This window comes from Manis pentadactyla, chromosome 3, assembly GCF_030020395.1.
Source record: "Manis pentadactyla isolate mManPen7 chromosome 3, mManPen7.hap1, whole genome shotgun sequence".
In the NCBI taxonomy this organism is placed as follows: Eukaryota; Metazoa; Chordata; class Mammalia; order Pholidota; family Manidae; genus Manis; species Manis pentadactyla.
Genome location: NC_080021.1, coordinates 113,523,582 through 113,547,703, shown reverse-complemented (window position 1 = coordinate 113,547,703; position 24,122 = coordinate 113,523,582). Strand labels below are relative to the sequence as shown.

The window sequence follows — 24,122 nt, the reverse complement described above, 5'->3', positions numbered from 1 at the left end:
TTTCAGCAATTGTTTCTTCAAATACACTTTCTATCCCTTTTTCTCTGTCTCTTCTTCTGGTACCCCTATAATGCGGGTATTGTTCCGTTTGGATTGGTCGCACAGTTCTCTTTATATTCTTTTATTCCTGGAGATCCTTTTATCTCTCTCTGCGTCAGCTTCTCTGTGTTCCCGTTCTCTGATTTCTATTCCATTAACGGTGTCTTGCACCTCATCCAGTCTGCTCTTAAGTCCTTCCAGAGATTGTTTTATTTCTGTATTCTCCATCCCCGCTTAATATGTTAGCTGTTGCATATTTGTCTGCAGCTCCATCAGCATGGTTATGACCATTATTTTGAATTCTTTTTCAGGAAGATTGGTTAAATCTATCTCCCCAGGCTCCTTCTCAAGGGTTGTCTGGATCAAATTCTTCTGCCTTTTCATGGCAATAGACGTAGTCGTGGGCAGTTGGCGCATGTGTCAGCTGGGAGAACAAAGTCCCTTCTTGCTTTCTGGTAGCCTTCCTCTCCTGCGAGTACGGTGATCCCTAGTGGCTTGTGTTCGGCAGCTGCGTGCCGATGGGGGCCTCTAAGTCTCGCTTGGGCAGCTGCAGAGGAGGCTCTGGGCGGCTGCTCTCAGGCTGATCCCGTGCCATGTTGGGGCAGCACTGAAGTGGGAATGGACGGGAGGCTGTTTATTGCTGTGAGGTGCCTCAGAGCTGTGCTGCCTCCCAAGGGGTTAGGATGCCTGGAGTTCCCCAAGATTCCCCGTTGCCAAGCTGTGTGTGCTGGGACGCTTCCATCCAGCTGTGAGGCTCCTGTCCCTTTAAGACTGTCAAAAAGCACTCGCTTTTCTTTTGTCCCAGGGGAGCTGGCTGTGGGGACCCGCTCGCAGTTTACTGTTCCGTTTCCGTAATATTCAACACACCATGCAATGTGTGTCTGTGCTCCGGTGCGAATGGCTGGGGCTGGCTGTTTAGCAGTCCTGGGCTCCCTCTCCCTCCCCGCTCTGACTCCTCTCCTCCCACCAGGGAGCTGGGGTGAGGGGTGCTCGGGTCCTGCCAGGCCACGGCTTGTATCTTACTCCCTTCACAAGGTGCTGGGTTCTCGCAGATGTAGATGTAGCCTGGCTGTTGTCCTGTATCTTCTGGTCTCTCTTTTAGGAATAGTTGTATTTGTTGTATTTTCAAAAATATATATAGTTTTGGGAGGAGATTTCCGCTGCCCTGCTCATGCCGCCATCTTAGCTCCTCCCTCTCCACGTTTACTTTTAAAATGTATCTGCTTTCCTCATTTGTTGCAAACCAAGACAATCCATTGACAAAGTGTGATTTTCTTTTCAGAGACAATTTTCCAACAGGGGTTTACTTCTAATTTGTTTTAAGACCTCGTTATGTATTTCTATGAATAGGGGGGAAAGTATTTTACTTAAACTGCACATAAGCTGAGTTAAGAGTACATGGTGTAAGTGTTGGGGGGAGGGGATCATCATATTACTCCATCTGTTTTTCTCTCTGTTTGAAATTGTTTGTGATAAAAATTTTCTTTTAAGTCTAATGATGGGGGGAAGAAAAACCCAGTATATGGAGGGGCTTGCTGAATCATGAATCCTCTTGCAGGTCTGAGGTACAGAGGACACAGCCAGCTTTCTAGACTAGGACCTCCTTCCCTCCTGCTGTCTTGCCGGCTGGCTTTCCTCAGCGCCTCTTCCAGAAGCTGGGACACTGCAGCAGCCATTTCAGAGCAGAAAGTAGAAATGGTGCACAGCTTTTTGAAGGCATGACTCAGTCTGGCACTTGGGAGATTTCATCTGAAATACAGTGTGAGATTTTTCTGTAATCTCTACATTTCGGTTCCAAACCAATACACTCTGCTTTGGACAAACAGTGGCAATATCTTCCAGATAGAAGCTGACACACATTATATAATAAGTCTAATTACAGAGGAAAAGTTTATCAGGTAAACTTTGAAAGTGTCCAAATGCAGCATTTATCTGATGGAAGGAATGTCACAGTCTTCTAAACAAGAATTCTGATTTTATCAGTCAAAAATTTATCCATGCAATTTGGCATTTTTATATAATACACAGGCTGTGAAATACTTAAGAGATCTTTGTCTTTAATATTTCTAAATAATAAAAAAATTCCCATGCCTCAGTGAGTGTTGCCATTTTACTGCCACTTCCCAGCAGGAAACCTTTGTCTGCTGACTAATTCATGATATCGAAAGTGGGAAAAAAATGCATGGGAAAGGCTAGCAGCTTGAAAAGCTGTGCCAAGGTGAGGTGTACTACTGACCAGTAGGAAGTGTGCTACATTTTATTAGACCAAAATTCAGCTGAGAAACTATTCTAAAAAAATCACCTCTATGTTAAAAACTTTTAAAACTGTACATCTTTTCCTGTGCATTCAACTCGAACAAAATACAGTCCAATTAGTCTACCTGAAAATACAGTAGGAAGTCCATACTTCCTACTGTAGGGGGCTGGGCACATCTCACTGGGGAATTGTGAACAAGCTTTTAGAGGTCATCTGCACCTCCATTCTAAAATTATATTTAAAGAAGATCAGAAGATGTTCTTCATGCTGATTTAGTGTTGGTAGTTAAATTAGCACATTTTTGATGTAGTTAGGCTTCATTTTTCATTGCTTTCTGCTAAATCTGAGGAATAAGAATGAGCAGATGTTCAGATTAGAGTTTTAAAGAAAAAGCCCAATTTCAGTATCCTTCTCACTTTTCTCCCCTCTGAGTGATAATGTGAAGATACGTGTAGAGTAAGCTGTTGGAATATGTGAACCATTTGATTAGCACATGTGTAAGTCAGGTGTATGTTTTTAGTTCAGAAAATTCAGCTGATTATTTCCCTAGTTTGGTTTTCTTGAAATTCAGTTTTTTAAAATTCCCATAGGTGATGATGGAGATAATGTCAATGAATGAGAAGAAATTGGGGAACATTCTGTTTTAAGTATCAAATTCAATTCTGTGTTACATCTGGGAAATATAAGTTTAAATTTCTAACGCAAACATTAAATGCAAATTGGAAGAGAGTTTTTACAAAAATCCTATCTTGGATATTGCGATCTTACTGAATTTTATTTAAGCACTGATAAAAGCATCAAATGTAGAAACCATTGGTTCTTTAGTAACTTTTTTACAATGCTTCTCATCTCTCTTCCCTTCTACCCCTGAAATCTAATTGTAACCTAACTTTAAACTTGATCCAACTGACCAAGACTGCTGTTATAAAGATGATTCTTTAGCCTGATGGCCACACTTCTGAGATGTTTATCCTTTTTTCATTCTACTTAATATGGTGTGCATAGAGCATAATCTTGGCAGGGCATCTCATGTGTTTTGAAAATGTTCTCTAAATGGTAGAAATGGCTCTGTAGGGAAGCCAAGGTTTTTACACAGTTTCTCTTAGAGAAATAAAATTCTTTATCCTAGATCTGATGTCCAGTTTTCACAAGATGATTGCTGAGAAGGTTATAGACGGCATCTCTTAAAAAGCATTGCTTTCTGTTAACTAGAGATGTGCAAGCAAGCCAGCGCTCCATAGCCTTAATTGCAGAGATGATCCACACTGCTAGTCTGGTACACGACGACGTTATTGATGATGCCTGTTCTCGGAGAGGAAAACACACAGTTAATAAGATCTGGGGTGAACAGAAGGTAAGGTCTCTGTTTTTTTTCTTAATCCTTCCAACCACATCACACACTCTGTGGATTGCATTTATTTTTCAGATTTGTCTCACTAAAAAGCAACATATGCTTCCTCAAATGTGGTCTTCCAACTTTTGAAATAGGATTTATGTCCTCTCTGGTTACAGATATTTGATAAGACGTGACACCATAGAAAAATAAACTTAGTGTTTCTGGTTATTCATGGTTTTATATAGAATTCCTTGTGGTTATAAGGAAAGGGAGTTTGGTAGTTACACAAAAAGCATTTTTCTTGAGGCATCATACACTTCACTTTTGGCCTCAGATTAATCAAATGCTGCTTACTTGCTGAACCGTTGATTGACTGCCACATGCAAGAGTGTCAAGGCAAGTCAAACATAAAACTAGAATCTGTCTGTCTCTCAGAGGAACACTGTTCTACCACAAAAATTTTACCTTTTGAAAATACCTTTATAATTTTAAAGTATATTTCCATATTGTTTTATTAGAATATCCTGTAGGGGCGTATGTAAAATGGGGAGTTTTGGTTGAGGGAGCTTAAGTCATGGGTTGAATAAGGGGAATGATAAATAACTGAGGAGAAATGGCTTGGGAGCAGCCACTTATTGAGAGTACCTGTTCCCACCTGTTTTCTGATTGCCTTTATTAAAAGGAGAAATATATGCTACTTGTTGCTTTCACATGCTACTTCTTGCTTCAGCACACATGACCTTGTATAATCAAGTCCTGCAAGCTGTGTAAGCCTCCTATTTCACATTGTAGATTTAAAAGGTTTTATGTCTGACTGACAGAATTCCACGCATCAGAATGTCAGTAACAAAATAGTGGAGTTTGGTTTTGGAGCAGTGGCAGGTAGCTTTATGGCCTGTTCCCGTAGTCACGCATGGCTGCTGTCAGGCTGTCCCAGAGTTCCCAAGGCATTGCCGGAGTCCCGGGAAGGGAAGAGGAGCCTGAGGGCAGACTCAGACTCGCAGACTGGTCCCCTGTGTGTCGCCTCTGCCGTTGGCCTTTATCAGTGCGGGTGAAGGAGTGTGTTGACTGCTCTCATCTGCCTCTAACAGCTCAAGGCCTGTCTGCCCAAACCCACCTGCCGGTCTCCTCCCCTCTTTTGCCTCGCAACCAAAACTACTCTGTTACCCATCAAACACCAGTCCCTCGGCTCCTCCACCCCAAGCTTGTTACCCAGCCCGGGTACCACCTTTCTTTCCCCAGCCAGCCCTATTCTGGTAGCTTCGGAGCAGATGCTGGCACCTTCTGGCCTCTGGGATCCCTGGGGCCAGAGGAGGAAAGATGAGAAAACCTAAAGGTCCAGAGCCCTCATCTGCGAGTGACAGATCTGTGCATTTCTGTAGGCAGCAGAATGAGCACAGTGAGCTTATCGATGTATATTGATATCAAGACATCTTACACCATTTTGTTACACAAAATGATGATCAATTGGTAAACATACTGAAGAACATCATAGAGTTTAGACACTAGAGAACTGACACAATAAAAACTGAAAATGTGCCTATGTTGAAAATCCTATGCATTAAAATTTCTGTGAACTGTAGCATTTATAACGAATTCCTCTATAACATACCAGTCATACATCTTTTTTTAAAATTAAGGTATTATTGATATACACTCTTATGAAGGTTTCACATAAAAACGTGGTTACTACATTCACCCATATTATCGAGTCCCCCTAATACCCCATTGCAGTCACTGTCCATCAGTGTAGTAAGATGCCACAGAGTCACTATTTGCCTTCTCTGTGCTAGTCTTCCCCATGATCTCCCCCACAACATGTATCAGTCATACATATCTTTAAACATGCAAATTAGTGTGTTTCATTGCAGCATCTATTTCAATTACGTGTGATTTATAATTAGTTGCAAATGCAGCATGGACATCTACTCACAATCTGAAGAAGATTGGGAAATAGCGATTAGATTATCTGGTGTTCAGCAGAAGGAGTATTTTGTCTAGGAATGAGGGGCAGTGTGATACAGTGGAAAGAGCACTGAGCTTGGAGCCCCAGATCCCTTGGTTTAGTTTTCAAGAAAACTAAGCCAAGGAGAAAAGCATGTATCATGCCAGGCGCATAGGCACTAGGTGTGCTATGTGCTGAGATAATGCCCAGCCCGCGCTGCCAAGGAGGTGGGGGAAAAAGCAAATCACTGATGGAAGAAGTGTGTAGATGCACAGGCAGGCTGTGCTCTCATAGAAGAGCTGTGTGATCAGGCAGGGATTGGAGTGGACTTCCTGGTGCTGCTGGAGCTGATCATGCAAACCAGTCCACTAACTGAAGAAGCAACAGTAAGTGCAAAGGCACCAACAGCGTGGTTTGAGGGGAGAGTATGTGGTCTGAAGGCAGCTGCTCCCTGGTGGGCCTGCGGCATGCAGGTAGAGGGTAAGCTACCTTATGTTGCCAGGCATTCATCGCCACACTTCTGAACTGGAGAAAGAGACAGGTCACCAGTGGAAGCCAGTCCATTCTAATGATGTCCTGTGTTCATAACTGATCATAACATAATCCTGTGGAGAAAGGAAGGGAAAAACTACATCCAAGATGACCCCTCCTTCCCATTTCCCTGTGTATCCTTGAGAAGCCCACCTCACTGTTGGCTCCATTGTACTGATACTTGTCTCTGAAAGTTGTTTTTTTTTCTTCTTCTCTAGGCTGTTCTGGCTGGAGATTTAATTCTTTCTGCAGCATCTATAGCTCTGGCACGAATAGGAAATACAGCTGTTATATCTATTTTAACCCAGGTTATTGAAGATTTGGTGCGTGGTAGGTGAAGTCTAATTTTTCTTCTTTTTTTGTTTGATCTGGTATTTAGCCAGGTAATCCAACCATATCTCAAGTGACCCCTGTCCGTCTTTCTAGGTGAATTTCTTCAGCTAGGGTCAAAGGAAAATGAGAATGAAAGATTCGCCCACTACCTTGAAAAGACCTTCAAGAAGACTGCAAGTCTGATAGCCAACAGTTGTAAAGCAGTATGTACGTTCTGTCGTTTTTCAAGTTTAAAAAAAAAGCATTTCTCTTTCTTGGGAGCTAATTCTCCTAGAAAAATTTTCACTGGAGAACCTTAAAATAGCAGCCCAGATCCCAAGAGGTCACTGAGAAAAGAATGACATGTCCAAATAGCAGAGAGCTTCTGCTGTGGTTTTCTTTTCGTTTTCTGCCCTTAAGACATTAACTTTTTATCTTTCTTCCCAAGAATTGAATCAAAATAAGCTTTATTCATTCACCCAATCTCATCTCCAAACTATGTAACCTTTGTAACAACTCACTATAATTTCTCTGATTCTTGTCACACACACTATTTCTGACATTTTACCTATAAAACGTTAATAAAGTGCTATGTTCTTAAACATATTTATACAGCAGAACATATCTGTTAGATGGCACTAGACTTCTTTATCTTTTTTTGTAAGAAATAGATCCTCCCAGCATTTTTACATGAAATAAAAACAAGCCATTTTTCTACAAGGTATAAATTGTGAACCACAGCTTTTTCTTTCCCCTGCTTTCTCCCTGGCCTTCCTCCATTCTCCACATAGTTTTCTTTTTTAAAGAAAATCAGTTCATAATATCCTTAATCTGAGAATGAAAATGTGGTTTTCCGTGCTAGCCCAGGAACAAGAGACAGTTCTCTCCACAGAATCATTCATCTGAGCATGTCTCAGCCTAATAGATGTAATAGAGATGAAACCTGGGCAAGTCATAATCCCTTGTAATTAAAGCAATAAGGAAGGAAAGCCTGTATGGGGCAAATGTAAGTTGCTGCCCTGGTACACTCTCAACATGATTACAGTTAAAGAGAGCTTTTCTCAAGCCTCTCAGGTGAAAAGTCCCTTGCCCATAGTGTCTGTGTTTTGACATGTCAAGATATGTATAATTGTGAGCCTGAAAAGAAAGAGGTCCACATTTTGTTCCTAAAAAGATCTAATTGAAGCCCTAAGGAATTATGTAGAGTGTGTTGGCCACCATCTCCACCATTTTTTCCTTCTTGGAAGGGCTATTATTTTTTTAATTTCCAAGGAATTGCAAGTGAGCAACAGATGAAAATTTGAGAGACAGTTGAATGCTAAATGTTAAGAGTCAGTGACTTGAGATGTGTGCCATAAAGCTGTTAATGTTAATCCTTCATTGATGTCATACCCTTGCTGGCCAAACCTCCAGGAAGGCTGAGGGCCCCCTCGGAAGGCACAGTGGTGTGCTAAGGGAAGCCTGCTGGTGGTGTACCTCGCTTGAGGCTGCAGCTAGAAGCACTAGCAGGTAGTGGGGCATTTGGAACTGGACACAGTGAGTCACTGTCTGCACAGACTGGGTGTCCCATAGGCACAGGGTTCTAGTTACTCAGCGATCAAATCCTACAAAGGGCCCAGGAGGTGGACCCATGTCACCAGGGAAAGACTGAACTGCGGTCCTGCCCTGTGCTTAGGAAGCCAGAGACATTACAGCACATGTATGCATGTGTAAAGAGCACCTTTTTCTTCACAGATCAGCAAGTAAACAAACGATGTGTGTGTGAATGTGGCTCGACCCTTATTAAAAATGAAATGTTTTATGCCCTCCACTAGAAGGCATGCTGACATCATCCCAGAATGATCTGATTTTCATGTGATTTATTCCTAGACTCCAGAGCTGTTAGAATAGTAAAGCAGAATCACAGTGTGAACTAAATAAAGTTTCTCTGTTTAAAATACTAGGGGTAGAAGTATTACATATTCAAATATTGCTATTTTTATGTGCTCCTGTATTTATCATGCAAAGACATGTGGACTCCAAAAACTGCATGTAAGGCAAATTAGAGATGCCAAAAAAGAAGGGATGAGGAACATTTAAACATCAGAATTATTACAGAGGAACTAATGGAATTCCAAGATGTTATGGGAATTTGAAGGCAATTCATTAACTTATAATTCATTCTACCGAAGACACTGTTTCTCCCCACCCTCTGTCCACCTTTTTAGCCACTCATTTTATTTTTATGCAATGGAAGTAGGATTATAATCCAAGACAGGAGTGTCTAGATAGTTTTGTGACACTGATTGATATTAAAATAGAAATATTTTTGAAAATGATTAGCTATTTATTTACATAGAAGTCGTGCAGAATACATTCTGCAGCTTACCAACAGAGGCTCTGACTTGTTCTCCAGAAAATCTGATGGGAATGAGACCCAGGTTTGGTGGCCCACCCAGTGTTATTCAGTCAGACTGGCTGAGCTTGGATTTGAACCCAGAACTGGGTGTAGTAAACCTGCATCCATTTGTTGTTCTCTTGGTTTTTGTCTGCATTTCTGTTCTCTCCAGAGCTGCATATGGCCTGAAGTCTATGAGCTGTCTCCTATTACCTAATTTCAAAGCTACAGAGTGCCACCACAGAATTTGTTTCATGGGTCCTATTTCCAGAACACTCTATCAGTTATGATGTTCTTATCTAGTCTACAAATAGACCTTCTTCAGATTTTTCCAGTTACCATAATATTGTTACAATAAAGGGGAAAACAGTTTTTTTCTGGTCCAGGATCCAGGCTAGGATCGTGGTCCCACTGTTGTGAATCTTTAGTCTCTTTTCATCTAGAACATTTCCTGTCTTTGTTCTTAACATCACCTTGGCATTTTGAAGAGTGCAGGCCTGTTATGTCATTCAGTCTCTCAGGCTGGGTTTGTCTGATATTTCTCAGGATTAGACACAGGTTGTGAATTCCTGGCAGGGATACAGCAGAGGTGGTGTGTGAGGCCTCTTCATCCTATTACTGGTGATGTTCACTTTGATCTCCTGACTAGAGTGGTGTCGGCCAGGTTTCTGCATTTCCAAGTTACTATTTTTTCCTGTTTGGGGTAAGTATTTTGAGATCATGTAAATAATTGTGTTTCTTACCCAAACTCTAACTCTGGTTTTTGCATCCGTTTAGGATTTTCTCCTGAGAAAGTTCACTTATTACCATAATGGTGGCCAGATGACAGTGTTGTTAATTCCCTCATTCCACTTAGTCAAGCTTCTACAACCAAGCTGACACTCTATTTTAAGGATGATCTTTACTCTGTGGACTCTTGCATTATTTTATTCTGTGGGTTATAAGCCTTTGTTATTACTTATTTTAATGCTTGATTGTCACATTATTTGGCCAGTGGAAAGGACCCTGCAACCTGGCTCCTGTGTTTTTGATCAACCCCTATCACTCACTCAGCACTTTCTTAGTTTCTGGCAGGAGATATTCCAGGCTGACTTTGCCCTTCCCAGCACTGGGATCTGTCTTTTCTCCAAGGAGTCTTGGTTGTTTTTGGTGGAGAATGTTATTTACAAATCACGATCTGGGCACGAGGTGTCATTGCTTCTGGGCCCTCCCAGTGGACAGGGCTAGGGAGTTCGTGTATATATCATATCTGTATGTGGACATTCATATATCTGTCTGTGTCCACCAGTGTTTATTCTGCAGTATTCCTGATTTATTCCCATACTCTTTCCATATTTGTAACTCCCTTCCTCAACAGCAAGAAACTTGGCCCCCATTCTCCACAATATAGTTATTTGCTCAAACATAGGATATACCCTAGGATGTTTAAAAATTGGTAACTCATATCTATGTGAAAAACCTTGTAGTTTAGTATTTGTTTACAGTTCCTTCTGTCTTTAGCCTCAGGATAAAACAGTTGACCCTTGAACAACATGGGTGTTAGGGTGCTGAGCCCTCCCACCATGCAGTCAAAAATCCACATATAACTGTTGACACTCTGCCTCCACCCCACCCGCCAAAAAAACCCACCATGACTACTAATAGCCTAGTGTTGACTGGAAACCTTACCCATATCATAAAGTCAGTTAATACATATTTCACATGTTGTATTCTTACAACAATATAAGCTAGAGAAACCAAAGTGTTTTTCAAATTGTCCCAGACCTCCAAAAAATTTTCCCATATATTGAAAAAAGTCCATGTATAATATGGACCCATGCCATTCAAACCTGGGTTACTGAAGATCAACTGTACAAAATTCTGTATTCAAAAGTTACTTTACTTCCTGTTTCAGTGTGGTTACATTATAATCTGAAATTAATTGGGTTCTTTTAAATTCCACTTGAGTGGTTCCCTCCCATTCTTGCTGAATGTGGTTTTTGGTTTTGAAGTGATTGTTTTGTGTGTGAAGTGTTAGCACAGCTCAAGTAGGAACTGTGCAGAAGTACATCATGGAAATCCTCTCATGCTGATTTGTAGAATCTCCCTTAATTTTTCTTTTATTTTGGTATTATTAATCTACAGTTACATGAGGAACATTATGTTTACTAGACTCCCCCATCACCAAGTTCCCCCCATATACCCCATTACAGTCACTGTCCATCAGCATAGTAAGATGTTATAGAATCACTACTTGTCTTCCCTGTGTTGTACAGCCCTCCCTGTACCCCCTCCCACATTATACATGTTAATCATAATGCCCCTTTCTTCCCCCCCCTTATCCTTCCCTTCCTACCCCTCCTCCCCAGTCCCTTTCCCTTTGGTAACTGTTAGTCCATTCTTGGGTTCTGTGAAGTTCTGTGAATCTTCTGCTGTTGTGCTCCTTCAGTTTTTTTTTTTTTTTTTGGTATCACTAATCTACAATTACCTGAGGAACATTACGTTTACTAGACTCCCCCCTTCACAAAGTCCCCCCCAACAAACCCCATTACAGTCACTGTCCATTAGTGTAGTAAGATGCTGTAGAGTCACTGCTTGTCTTCTCTGTGTTGCACAGCCCTCCCCGTGCCTCCCCCAGTAACATGCTAATCTTAATGCTCCCTTTCTTTCACCCCCCCTTATCCCTCCCCACCCATCCTCTCCATTCCCTTTCCCTTTGGTACCTGTTAGTTCATTCTTGAGTTCTGTGATTCTGATGCTGTTTTGTTCCTTCAGTTTTTTGTTTGTTCTTATACTCCACATATGAGTGAAATCATTTGGTACTTGTCTTTCTCTGCCTGGCTTATTTCACTGAGCATAATAGCCTCTAGCTCCATCCATGTTGTTGCAAATGGTAGGATTTGTTTTCTTGTTATGGCTGAATAATATTCCATTGTGTATATGTACCACATCTTCTTTATCCATTCATCTACTGATGGACACTTAGGTTGCTTCCATTTCTTGGCTATTGTAAATATTGCTGTGATAAACATAGGGGTGAATATGTCTTTTTCAAACTGGGCTGCTGCATTCTTAGGGTAAATTCCTAGAAGTGGAATTCCTGGATCAAATGGTATTTCTATTTTGAGCTTTTTGAGGAACCTCCATACTGCTTTCCACAATGGTTGAACTAATTTACATTCCCACCAGCAGTGTAGGAGGGTTCCCCTTTCTCCACAACCTCGCCAACATTTGTTGTTGTTTGTCTTTTGGATGGTGGTGATCCTTACTGGTGTGAGGTGATATCTCATTGTGGTTTTAATTTGCATTTCTAATCTCCCTTATTTTTTAAATAGCTTCATTGTGTCCCACTGTGGGGAACATCATAGTTTACTCAGCCACTCCTCTTTACAGGCATTTGGGTTTCCAAGAGTGTTCATTTACAGGAGTACTGCAGTAACTAAGCTTATGTTTTTGTATTGTTGGAGGGGTTCCCTCATGGCCTATTTCAAGGTAACTATATGCGCTGGTTAGATAACTACCAAATTTCCCTCCGTAAGGATGTATGTGTTTCCACCGGCAGTTTATGCAAGTATCTTGCCTGTGTCATTCAGACACTAACTGAATGTGTCATAAGACTTAAATTTTTGCCAATCTGATAGATGAGAAATGACATCACAGTGGAGTTTTACTTTGCATCTCTCCTTTCTGAATGGAGTGGAACCTTTTCAGATGCTAAAGGGCCATTTTTGTATCTTTGGTTTTTATGAATTATCTGTGTATGTCTTTTGCCCATTTTTCTTGCAAGTGGGTTTTGCCTCTGTTTTAAAGAACCATTGATATATTAAGAATATTAGCTCTTTATCTGTGATGTGTTGCATGTTTTCTCCCAATATTTTCATTTGGTTTTTGACAACCCATTTTGATACTTTTTATGGAATGATGGAATTCCAGTAATCACCACATTTTAATAAATAAGACCATAGGATATGCATGTATCTAGCAGAAAATCTTTTTAACTCATAGTGGTGCAAACACCACTTCAAAGATAAAGATGCCTGGTAAGTCTCAAGTGCTATGCTCCTGCTAATGCAGACAGTGCTTCCTGATCTTTTTGAGACAAGGCACGTAAGAATACTATGAGGGGTATGGGCCTCCCCCCGAAAAGATGCACATGTGCACAGCATGACCTGGCTGGGGACCTACTTCTAACAGAACAGTCTGAAGATAGGAGGCCTCTCTCCTCGATGTGAAACCAAGAAGTGTTCATCTCATGTCAGCATTTCTCCTTTCTGGTTTTTGCATTGCATTGTTCTCATTTTCCAAGTTGTGGTAAGACAGATTATGCCAGTTCCTAGCCCTTAATGGCTGGTACCCTCGGTGCCTCAGGTCCTACCTCGTAAGTGAGCAAACGTGAGATCTTAGAATAGGGGCACATAGTGAGGGCTCAGTAATTGTTAGCTCTTATCATCGACAACCACAGAAGAAATACTATGGGTTATTGTGAGGTTGAAGACAAAGGGCTTATAATGTGAAGGGCTCATCACATCTACTCCATAAATTTTAATTTAATGAGTTTAGAAATAGAAAGGAGTTTTTAAAATTCAGGAAGAAAGGTTGTATCTACTGCCTTGTGTTGAGGAAGCGATTGCTTTCTGAGTTATTTCTCCTTGGAAAAGGGGGTTACAGAGTTCTGGGCTTGGCATGGCTGAGGCTGCCCACATCTTGCCACACTCATTTTCAGCCAAGTTGATGGATATCCTGACTTCTTTCAAAGTTCCTGAACTGTCTCTCCCTTGGTCTCCTAGATTCTTCTGTTGAGTTGAAAAGGAGTCCCTCCCTAGAGCCCATGGGTCAGTACCTGCTAGGGGAAGGTCTTTGCTGTTGACAACAGTTGTGAGTTTATTATTCCCTCAAGTAAGTGGCCACCTGACTTTTATGATGTGTCCCATTTTATCAAGGACGTGTGGCCAGACATTACACAGATTTCATCAAGGTGTCAAAAATATCATCAGGACTGAGCAAGTTCTGTAACCTGGCTTTAGTGAGCAGAGCCGCATGGACACTCCCAGGCTATCTCTCTGCATCTAGTGGCTAAGGGGGGATTCTGAACACTAATAGCAAACCCCCTGAATTATAACCAGCTGCCAGGCACTGCACTGAGGGCTTAAGGACATCATATGTACTCTTCCCAGACACCCTGTGGGGTAAAGTGCTTTGGCTCCTACATTTTACGGGTGACGAAACTGAAAAGCACAGAAAGGTGAGGTGACCGTCCTGTGTTGATTGTCCAGGGCATGGCTACACTGCTCACTGGCAGCACCATTCTGATGCCTGAGCAAAGCAGCATCACGACCAGAGGACAGAGGTGGGGGCTGAAGCCAGGGGACAAGGCTCTGAGTTCCCACCAACCCATCACAGAAGGCCCGGAGTTCCAGATGGCTTGGCTGTCAGTGTAGACATTTTCTCTCCAGTGGAGTTGGTTTCCCCTTCCCCCTTTTGGTTTTACCTGGTCTATGCTGTATACATGGCTGGGTCTGCTTAGCATATGTAGCGGAGCTGCAGGAAATGCACACAGGTGGCCAGTCCAGCTAGGCTGTTTCTTGGTTTTGAGTTTTTAAAAAAGACTTAGAAATCCTATTTCTCCACCACTGAAAGGGGGAAAAAGTCTTTGTACAGTTATATTACTTGTTGTGAGAGAACTATAGAGATAGTGAGGCCAGTGAAAATCCTTGAATAATAAAAGAATAATTGCTATGTGTGAAGCATGGGTCTTGAAGCTATTACAGGCACATCAAGAAAACTGTATTTCAGAAATAGTTGAAATCACCAAAATTATTTAAGGACAGGACTACAAAATGGGGAAATATATATATGGCAATATCATGTGTACAATTCGATCAGATTAGACAGCCCTGCCCTAAGGGGTGAATGAGTAGAAAACTAAATACAGCCAACAACTGGGCTGGGCTACTGAGTGCTGGGAGCCAGCATATTGTAGTTTGTTTCTTCTGTGTGTCAAAAAGTTATGCCAGCAGAACTGGTTTAGTTGCAGCTCTGTTTTTCCTATGCAGTGGGAAAGATCAGGTGTTCTTAGAAACTAAGGTAACAGTCTGAAGCTGAAATCCTACCATTAGAAATGCTGTTGTTTTAAAGTTCGTTCTCCCAATGGCAGTATCTACTGATCGTATGTAATGTGGCCTTGGGCCCCTACTAGTGGGAAGAGATGGATGGCTCCTTCCACGCAGGGTGGTTGCCTTGTTTCTGCCTGCCAGCAACTTATCTGGGAATTCTCCTTCCGCTTCAGGTCTCTGTGCTAGGATGCCCTGACCCAGTGGTCCATGAGATTGCCTATCAATATGGAAAAAATGTGGGAATAGCTTTTCAGGTTGGTCTTCTTCTTTATCAGCATGGGCCTGTTGGTATGGTGGGGAGGGCAGCAGTGACACTAGGATGGTGACATTCTTACTCCTTTCCTCCTGTCACTAGCTCATCGATGATGTGCTGGACTTCACCGCGTGTTCTGACCAGATGGGTAAACCAACATCAGCAGACCTGAGGCTCGGGTTAGCCACTGGCCCTGTCCTGTTTGCTTGTCAGCAGGTAGGTTTTACAAACCCACTCTGACACACTGCTGTGTGGCTCTACGTCCCAGGCACAGCTGATGGGAAAGTTTAGGAATAGATGGGAGAGCATTCAGATAAGAGAACACAGATCTGAATCTGATCCTGGCTCTAGGCCTGGGAATGTTGAAGCCTGTCACTTCACTTCTAAGCTGCATCTGTTTACTGATCTGTAAAATTGAGATGATTACAACCTTCCACCCACGGTTGTTGTGAGGCTTAACTGAAATAATATTCATGGAGATATTTTAAGTGCTGTATGCATTTAAGGTAGCACTGTATTTCGGTATATTTTGGGCACTGACTAGAGTGCAGTTTCTCCATCTCGACTATAGAACTGGACTTTGGGTGTGCCTTGGAGCCCCTGCCTGCAAGCATAAGAAATTCTGAAAAATGCTCCAGGAAATGCTTAGGAAGCTCCAGCAGCGATGCAGCAGCGTGCAAGGCAGGCGTTCCCACAGCCTGCTCGGGAACCCGGCCACATCGCTTTTGGCTGGGCCAAATGTTACTTGAAATAACTGGGATGTTGGCTGATATTTGGGCATATTTTTAACAGATTTTCATCTCAGCAATATTTAATTCATTATTTTAGCAAAGCAATATGATGTTCATCACCATGCCATGAAATTAAGAATTAGCTCTTTGGTCTAAAATTTTAGTAACTTTGTCCTTCAGAGATTTTGCCTCTCTTTCTCAAAATTTACAAAGATAAATCATGTCTTCTATAGACCTCAATGATTCCATTTGATATTACAGAAACCACTGACCTTGCTTTTGATCAGTTTCTGATCCAAGAAAGGAGAAATCATCTTTTATCCACTATCTAGCTGAGGCATAACCAGGGTAATTCTTCCCCCAAGAGGCTTGGGAGGGGCTTAGGAGGGGTTGAGCGAGGTTACCCTGGCCAACACACTAGTGGCTAGCAGTCAGTGGAGGAATGAAGGCTGTGGACAGAGACACTGGAACACGTTATGGAAATATCTGTCCATATTACTAGGCTCCATCCTGTCAAAGGATGGAGGCAGAGGTAAGAAGTGAAAGGGTAACTGACTCATCAGCCCAAAACTCAGAAAAATATTAATACATGTGCCAACAAAAAAATGTGTAAAATCCACTGTATACATTAAAGCATGACTGAGGAATATTTGCTTTTTCACTGTTAAGCCACAAAAAAGCAAAGGATTCATGAGCCACATAAATATCAAGGCAAGCCCGAGATTAGAAAGAGCAGGCACTGGCTACCGTTTATACCACTACAAACATCAGTCTGCTCCACAGAGGCTGGTTAGTGAATGTGAATAAACAAGATGGGATTCTGCCAGCTTGGGGAAGATTCCTTTAGCTAGGCCCCAAGGTTATCAAGATTATTAAGGAACCTTTCCCTAAAGAAGTTGTCCACTCAAAAGCTTTGGGAGCTCTATTTTTAGAAAGATTAACAATTATAAATAATTGTCATGAGTCTCATGATACTAATTAACAGCTGAGTCCTACTTAAACCGTAAGATAACTGAGAATGGGGCCCTGTCTCATTGTTCTACTATGAATCTCATTTCAAAAGAAACTCGTCCTGAGGAGGCAAAAATATGGCAGAGTAGGAAGGTAAGGTGAAATCTCCTCCCACACATGCTCCAAGGAAGCAACTACAGCAAATACATCTAAGCCTGAAAATGACCTGAGGACTGCAGAGCAGACCACCTGCACCTAGGAAAGAGAAGACCACACAGAGAAGAGTAAAGTGGCAGAGCTGTGAATAAGCAGGACCCAAGCCCTTCCCCCATCCCAGCCCTCAGGTGGGAGGAAGAACAGAGTGGGGAGAGAGCAGGCACCCAGAACTCTGCACACCTGGCCCCGGAGATCTGCTCTGAGAGCATAAGTCCACATTGCATTGGGTTCTGGTGATTAACAAGGCTGGACACCAGGAAGAGTTGGAGCAGTCTGGGAGGCTGAGACTCCAGCCACTTGTGGAGGATGGGCACACTCCCAAGTCCTGCTGACACCTGACAGAGGCAACAGTTTGAAAGATTTGCCAGAAGCAGCAGGAGGAGTGCCAGAGGGGCAAGGGTTGGATGGAACTCTCCCCAGAGAAAGGGTAGGTGGGCAACACTTCTGCAGCCCTCCCTTAGCCCAACAGGTCAGGTAACTCTCAGGAGCCACACATGCTCCACTGCCCTCACTGGTGGCTCAGCCCCAAGGCACTACTCCCCTGTGTGCAGCTGGCACCCCACCCACTTGGCCCAGCAATGTCAGATTTTGCTGCCTGGCAGGCAGAGGGAGGCTTTCCCAGCTGTCTCAATCCTGTCTCAGCTCATTAGGCACCTTCAGGTGCCAGCTTCAAGCACTCCTTTGTGGGCAGCTAAGCCCAGGGTCTTGCCACCACCCCGTGCCCTCCCTTGCACCCTGCCACCATGCTACTTGCCACCACCATGCGTCCTGCCACTGCTTCACTTGCCTTGCTGGGTGCCTGACCCAGAGCGACATGACTTCCCTGCCCACCCCAATAACTCTGCAGCTCTGCCATTGCTGCAGGGCAGGCAGAAGGCAGCCCTACCCATAATGATCCCAGCAGAGACAAACTGCCAACCTCAGCAGACTGAGATAGACTACTGCCAGCAGACGGAGCGGTAGCCCTACCCACTGCCCATCAACAGCAACTGGGGCTCCACTGCAAAGGAGAACCAGACATTGGAGAGTAAAGAGTCTTGAGCTGGGCACCACAGGATGCTTTCTTCATAAAATCATTACCAGGTAGCAAAGCAGATTCATCTAATGAAAAGAGAAACCCTAACAAATGAGGAGGCAGAGGAGTAGCTTCCAAACAAAGCTACAGGATAAGACATCTGAAAGAGGGCTAAATGAAAGGAGATTACCAACCTTCTTGATAAAGATTTCAAAGTAACAGTCATAAATATGTTCATTGATCTGTGGAAAAGTATTGAAGATTTCAGGAAGGACTTCAACAAAGAGATGGAAAAGCTAAAGAGCTCCTCAGAGCTGAAGAATACAGCAACTGAAATGAAATATACAGTGGAGGGAATAAATATTTCTGCAGTAGAGGAGACAATCAGTGAGACTGTTGGATATTAGAGAACAGGAATGCAATGAACCTGAGAAACAGAGAAAAAAGAATTTCTGGTAATGAAAGAATGCTAAGAGCTGTGTAACAACTCCAAATAAAACAACATTCACATAATAGGATACCAGAAGGAGAAGAGAGAGACAAAGAGATAGAAAGTCTCTTTGAGGAAATAACTGTTGAAAACTTCCCCAGTCTAGGGAAGGAAGTAGACACTTAGGTCTTAGAAGCACAGAGCCCCTAACAAAAGGAACCCCAGGAAGACAACACCAAAACATATAATAATTAAAATGACAAAGACAAGGATAAGGGGAGGGTATTGGAAACAGCCAGAGAGAGAAAAAGGGTTATTGATAAGGGAAACCCAATAGGACTATTAGCAGACTCTCAGCAAAAATTTTACAGGCCAGAAGGGAGGGGCATAAAATAATGTATTGAAACAGAAGTACTTTTAACCCAGAATCCTCTACCCAGAAAGATTATCATTCAAATTTGAAGGAGATAAAACACTTCTCAGGGAAATGAAGGCTGAAGGAATTTACAATCACTAAACTGGCATTACAGGATATGTTAAAGGAACTTCTGTAGACAGAAATGTTCCTGAGCCTAAATAGTTTTCAGAAACAAAAATAAACCCAAATGAAGATAGTAGACCATGTACTTACCAAGTAAGGATGAAATTAAAACAAAAGTAGTAAAACCAACTATACACAAAATCAGTCAAGGGATACACAAAAAGTGAAGATTATGACATCTAATACATAAAGTGTGGAGGAGGAAGAGGATAAAAAGTACTTTCAGATTGTGTTTGAAATAGAGCAATCATCAACTTAATGTAGACTGTTAGTTAGGACACTATCACTGAACCTTTTGGTAACCACAAACCTAAAAACCTATAATAGATACACAAAAAAATTTAAAAATCCAAACACAACACTAAAGAAAACCATCAATTAACAAGAGAAGAATATGAGAGAGGAAGAAACAAAGAGAGGAACTAGAAAAACAACCAGAAAACAATTAATAAAATGGCAGTAAGTACATGCCTATCAATAATTACCTTAAATGTAAATGAACTGAATGCACCAATCAAGACACAGAATGTCAGAATGGAGAAAGAAACAAGACCCATCTGTAATACTGCCTAAAAGAGACTCATTTCAGAGCCAAAGATGCACACAGACTGAACGTGAAGGGATGGAAAAAGGTATTTCATGCAAATAATAGGGAGAAAAAAGAAGGAATAGCAGGTACTTGTATCAGACAAAACAGACTTCAAAACAGAGAAAGATATAAAGAAGGACATTACATAATGTTAAAGGGTCAGTCCAACAAGAGGCTATAATCATAAATATGTATGCACCCAACACAGGAGTACCTGAATATGTAAAACAAATACAGAATTAAAGGGGAAATAGATTGCAACTCATTCATTTTAGGAGACTTTAGAACACCATTCACATCAGTAGATAGAGCAACCAGACAGAAAATAAGGAAACCGAGGCACTGAACAGTACATCCTATCAGATGGACTTAACAGATATCTACAGAACATTCACCCAAAACCAGCAGGATACACATTTTTCTCAAGTGTACATGGAATGTTCTCCAGAACAGATCACATACTAGGGCACAAAAAGAGCCTCAGTAAATTCAAAAAGGTTGAAATTGTATCAAGCAGCTTCTCAGACCACAATGGTGTGAAACTGGAAATAAATTACATGAAGAAAACAAAAACAAAAACCCACAAACACATGAAGGCTAAACAATGTTCTAAATAATCAATGGATTGATGAGCAAATTAAAACAAAAATCAAGCACTATGTGGAGACGAATGAAAATAAAAATTCAACTGTCCAAAATTTGTGGGACACTGCAAAAGTTGTTCTAAGAGGGAAGTATACAGCAATCCAATCCTCCCTCAAGAAACAAGAACAATCCCAAATAAACAATCTAAACTAAATCTAAACTCATAATTAAAGAAACTAGAAAAAGAAGAACAAATGAAACCCAAAGTTAGTAGAAGGATGGATATAATAAAGATCAGAGCACAAAAAGAGAAGAAGAAAACATTAGAAAAAAACAATGAAACCAGTATCTGGTTCTTTGAGGAAATAAACAAAATAGACAAACCCCTAGCCAGGCTTATCAAGAAAAAAAGGAGAGTACATACATAAGCAAAATCATAAACAAAGACAGAATAGTCACAACAGATACCAGAGAAATATAAACAATTATTAGAGAATACTATGAAAATTACATGTCAATAAATTGGACAACCTAGAAGAAATGTCCAAATTCCTAGAAAAATACAACCTTCCAAGACTGACCAAGAAAGAAACAAAATCTGAGCAGACTAATTACCAAGAATGAAATTGAACTAGTAGTAAAAAAACTCCCAATAAACAAAAGTCCAGAACAAGATGCCTTCACAGTTGAATGTACCAAACATTTAAAGAAGAGCTAATACCCGTCCTTATTAAAGTTTTACAAAAAGTAGAAGAGGCAATACTTCCAAACACATTCTATGAGACCAGCATCACTCTAATACCAAACCCAGACAAGGACACTACAAAAAGAAAATTATAGACCAATATCCCTGATGAACATAGATGCAAAAATATTCAACAGTAATTAGCAAACCAAACTCAAAAGTACATCAAAAGATTATCCATCATGACCAAGTGGGATTTACTCCAGGGATACAGGAATGGTATAATACTCATATCCTGCAACACATTAACAAAAAGAGGGATAAAAACCACATGATCATCCAATAGATGCTGAAAAGCATTTGAAAAAATTCAACATCCATTCATAATTCTCAAGAAAATGGGTATAGAGGGTACATATCTCAGCATAATAAAGGCCATATACAACAAACCCATAGCCAGTGAGAGAGAAAAGCTGAAAGCTTTTCCTCTTAAGATGGGGAATAAGACAAGGATGCCCATTCTACCCACTTTTATTCAACATATTACTGGAGGGCTTAGCCATGGTAATCAGACAAGACAGATAAAAAGCATCCAAATTGGTAAGGAAGAAGTTTAACTGTTTCTGTTTGCAGATGACATGATACTGTACGTAGAAAACCCTAAAGAATCCACCAAAAAACTACTAGAACTAATAAGTGAATTCAGCAAAGTTGCAGGATGCAAAATTAACACACAGAAATCTGTTGCACTAATGATGAACTAGCAGAAAGAAGAGAAATCAGGAAAACAATTCCATTCACAATTGCATCAAAAAAAATAAAATACCTAGGAATAAACCTAACCAAGGAGGTGAAAGACCTATACCCTGAAAACTACACAACACTCATGAGAGAAATTAAAGAAGATACCAATAAATGGAAATACATCCTGTGCTCATGGATGGGAAGAATTAATACTGTCAAAATGGCCATACTGCCCAAAGCAATTTACAGATTCAATGCAATCCCTATCAAAATTCCAACAGCATTTTTCAGTGAACTAGAAGAGTTCTAAAATTCATATGGAAATACAAAAGACCCCAAACAGGCAAAGAAATCCTGAAAAAGAACAAAGCTGGGGGGGATTATGCTCCCTGACTTCAAACTGTACTACAAAGCCTCAGTAATCAAAACAGTATGGTACTAGCACAAGAATAGACCCATATATCAATGAAACAGAATAGAGACCCCAAATATAAAACCACACATATATGGTCAATTAATATGCAATAAAGGAGCCATGAATATACAATGGAGAAAATACTACCTCTTCAGTAACTGGTGTTGGGAAAACTGGACAGCTCTACCTGCAAGAGAATGAAACTGGATTACTGTCTTAACTCCATACATAAAAGTAAACTCAAAATGGATGGAAGACCTGAATTAAGACATGAAACCATAAAACTCTTAGAAGAAAACATAGGTAAAATCTCTTGAACATAAGTATAAGCAATTTTTTCCTGGACACATCTCCTCAGGCAAGGGAAACAAAATTAAAAAATTAACACATGGGACCACATCAAACTAAAAAGCTTCTGTACAGCAAAGGACACTCTCAGAACAAAAAGGCAACTTACAATATGGGAGAATATATTCACAAATTATTTATCTGATAAGGGGTTAACATCCAAAATATATAAAGAACTCACATGACTCAACACCAAAAAAACATTAACTCGATTAAAAAAACGGGAAGAGGACCTGAATAGACACTTTTCCAAGGAAGAAGTGCAGTTGGCCAATAGGCACATGAAAAGATCCTCCACATTGTTAATCATTAGGGAAATGCAAATAAAATTCACAATGAGATAGCACCTCACACTGATTAGAATGGCCACTATCCAAAAAACAAGAAATAGTAAGTATGGCAAGGATGTGGAGAAATGTGAACCCTCCTACACTGTTCATGGGAATGTAAACTGGTGTAGTTGCTATAGAAAGCAGTATGGAGGTTCCTAAAAAAAAAAAAAAATACTATTTGACCCAGTAATTCCACTTCTAGGTATTTACCCAAAGAAAAAATCCCAGAGTTGAAAAGATACATGCATCCCTGTTTATTGCTGCATTATATATAATGGCCAAGATATGGAAGCAATCTAAGTGTCCATCAATAGATTAATGGTTAAAGATGTGGTGTATATATACACACAATGGAATAGTATTCAGCAATAAAAAAGGAATCCTGCCATTTGCAACAACATGGTTGGAGCTAGGCTGAGAAATAGCCAGGCTGAGAAAGACAAAAACCTATGATTTCACTTATTTGTGGAAAACAAAGCAAAACATGAATTAGCAGTAGACCCATAAACACTGAGAAGTGACTAGTGGTTACCACAGAGAGGGGTTGGGATGGCTGGGTGGGAAAACTGAGGGGGATAAAGGAGCATAAAAATTTCAATCATAAGTTGGTCATGGGGATAGTACAGCATGGAGAATATAGCCAATGATTCTGTAACATCTTCCTACGTTGACAGATAGTTACTTCAGTAGTGGCGGTGAGGATTTAATAATATAGTTAACTGTTGAACCACAGTGTGCTGTATATTTGAAACCAATGTAAGATTGTGTATCAATGATACTTCAATTAAAAAAAAACACTCCTAAAAATAGAAAGCAAATAAAAAAATCCTCATTGGCTTTCCTCTACATGAAGGAGTAATGAATAATTCTACCTTCAAATTTAGTGGGACAAAGTCAGGGGAAAAAAGGACCACTCCTGCATATTCATTTGTCAGTTATCTACAAAAGATTGGACAATTACAAAAAAAGAAAAAAACACAGAAAAGGAACAAGTTTCCAGTGCCTCACACCACAGTTGTGTATTTCACTGGGAAACTCCAGTGTCACAAGGCACACACACACCCTCACCGGGCAGCACTTTTCCCATCTGCACATAAGGCAGCAGGAAAAGGAGCTACAGAGGCACACTGCAGCCCCAGAAAAGGGAACACTGAATGAGGCTGAGCAGGAAGTGACGCTGGTCAGGACTTGTTTCCTAAGTCAGACTGATTATTCTGTCTTGTGGCACAGAGGCCAAAAGTTAGTTAAATTTTTATAAGTTGTTTTCAAATAAAACATCAAGTTTATGTTAGACTCTACTACAAAGTAAAACTGTTTAAAAAGTGATTCTTTGCCAGAAATCTCTCAAAGATTTATGGGGCTAAAACTGACTTTGTGTAGAACAAGTTCCAGAAATAA

General features: G+C 40.9%; 1 protein-coding gene across 6 annotated transcripts in view; it reads left to right on the top strand.

Moving 5' to 3' along the window:
- PDSS1 (decaprenyl diphosphate synthase subunit 1) overlaps positions 1 to 24,122 on the top strand; it is a 50,179-nt gene that overhangs the window by 19,703 nt on the left and 6,354 nt on the right. For 3 of the 6 annotated variants that reach the window (XM_036920263.2, XM_036920260.2, XM_057498313.1), the window contains exons 5-9: positions 3,509 to 3,650; positions 6,327 to 6,438; positions 6,535 to 6,644; positions 15,063 to 15,143; positions 15,245 to 15,358. In XM_036920263.2, the coding sequence (XP_036776158.2) occupies positions 3,509 to 3,650; positions 6,327 to 6,438; positions 6,535 to 6,644; positions 15,063 to 15,143; positions 15,245 to 15,358 (559 nt within the window). Of the gene's footprint in view, positions 1 to 1,597; positions 1,801 to 3,508; positions 3,651 to 6,326; positions 6,439 to 6,534; positions 6,645 to 15,062; positions 15,144 to 15,244; positions 15,359 to 15,713; positions 22,923 to 24,122 lie in introns of those variants that run through there. The other 3 variants (XM_036920267.2, XM_036920264.2, XM_036920261.2) reach the window with 3 other exon arrangements.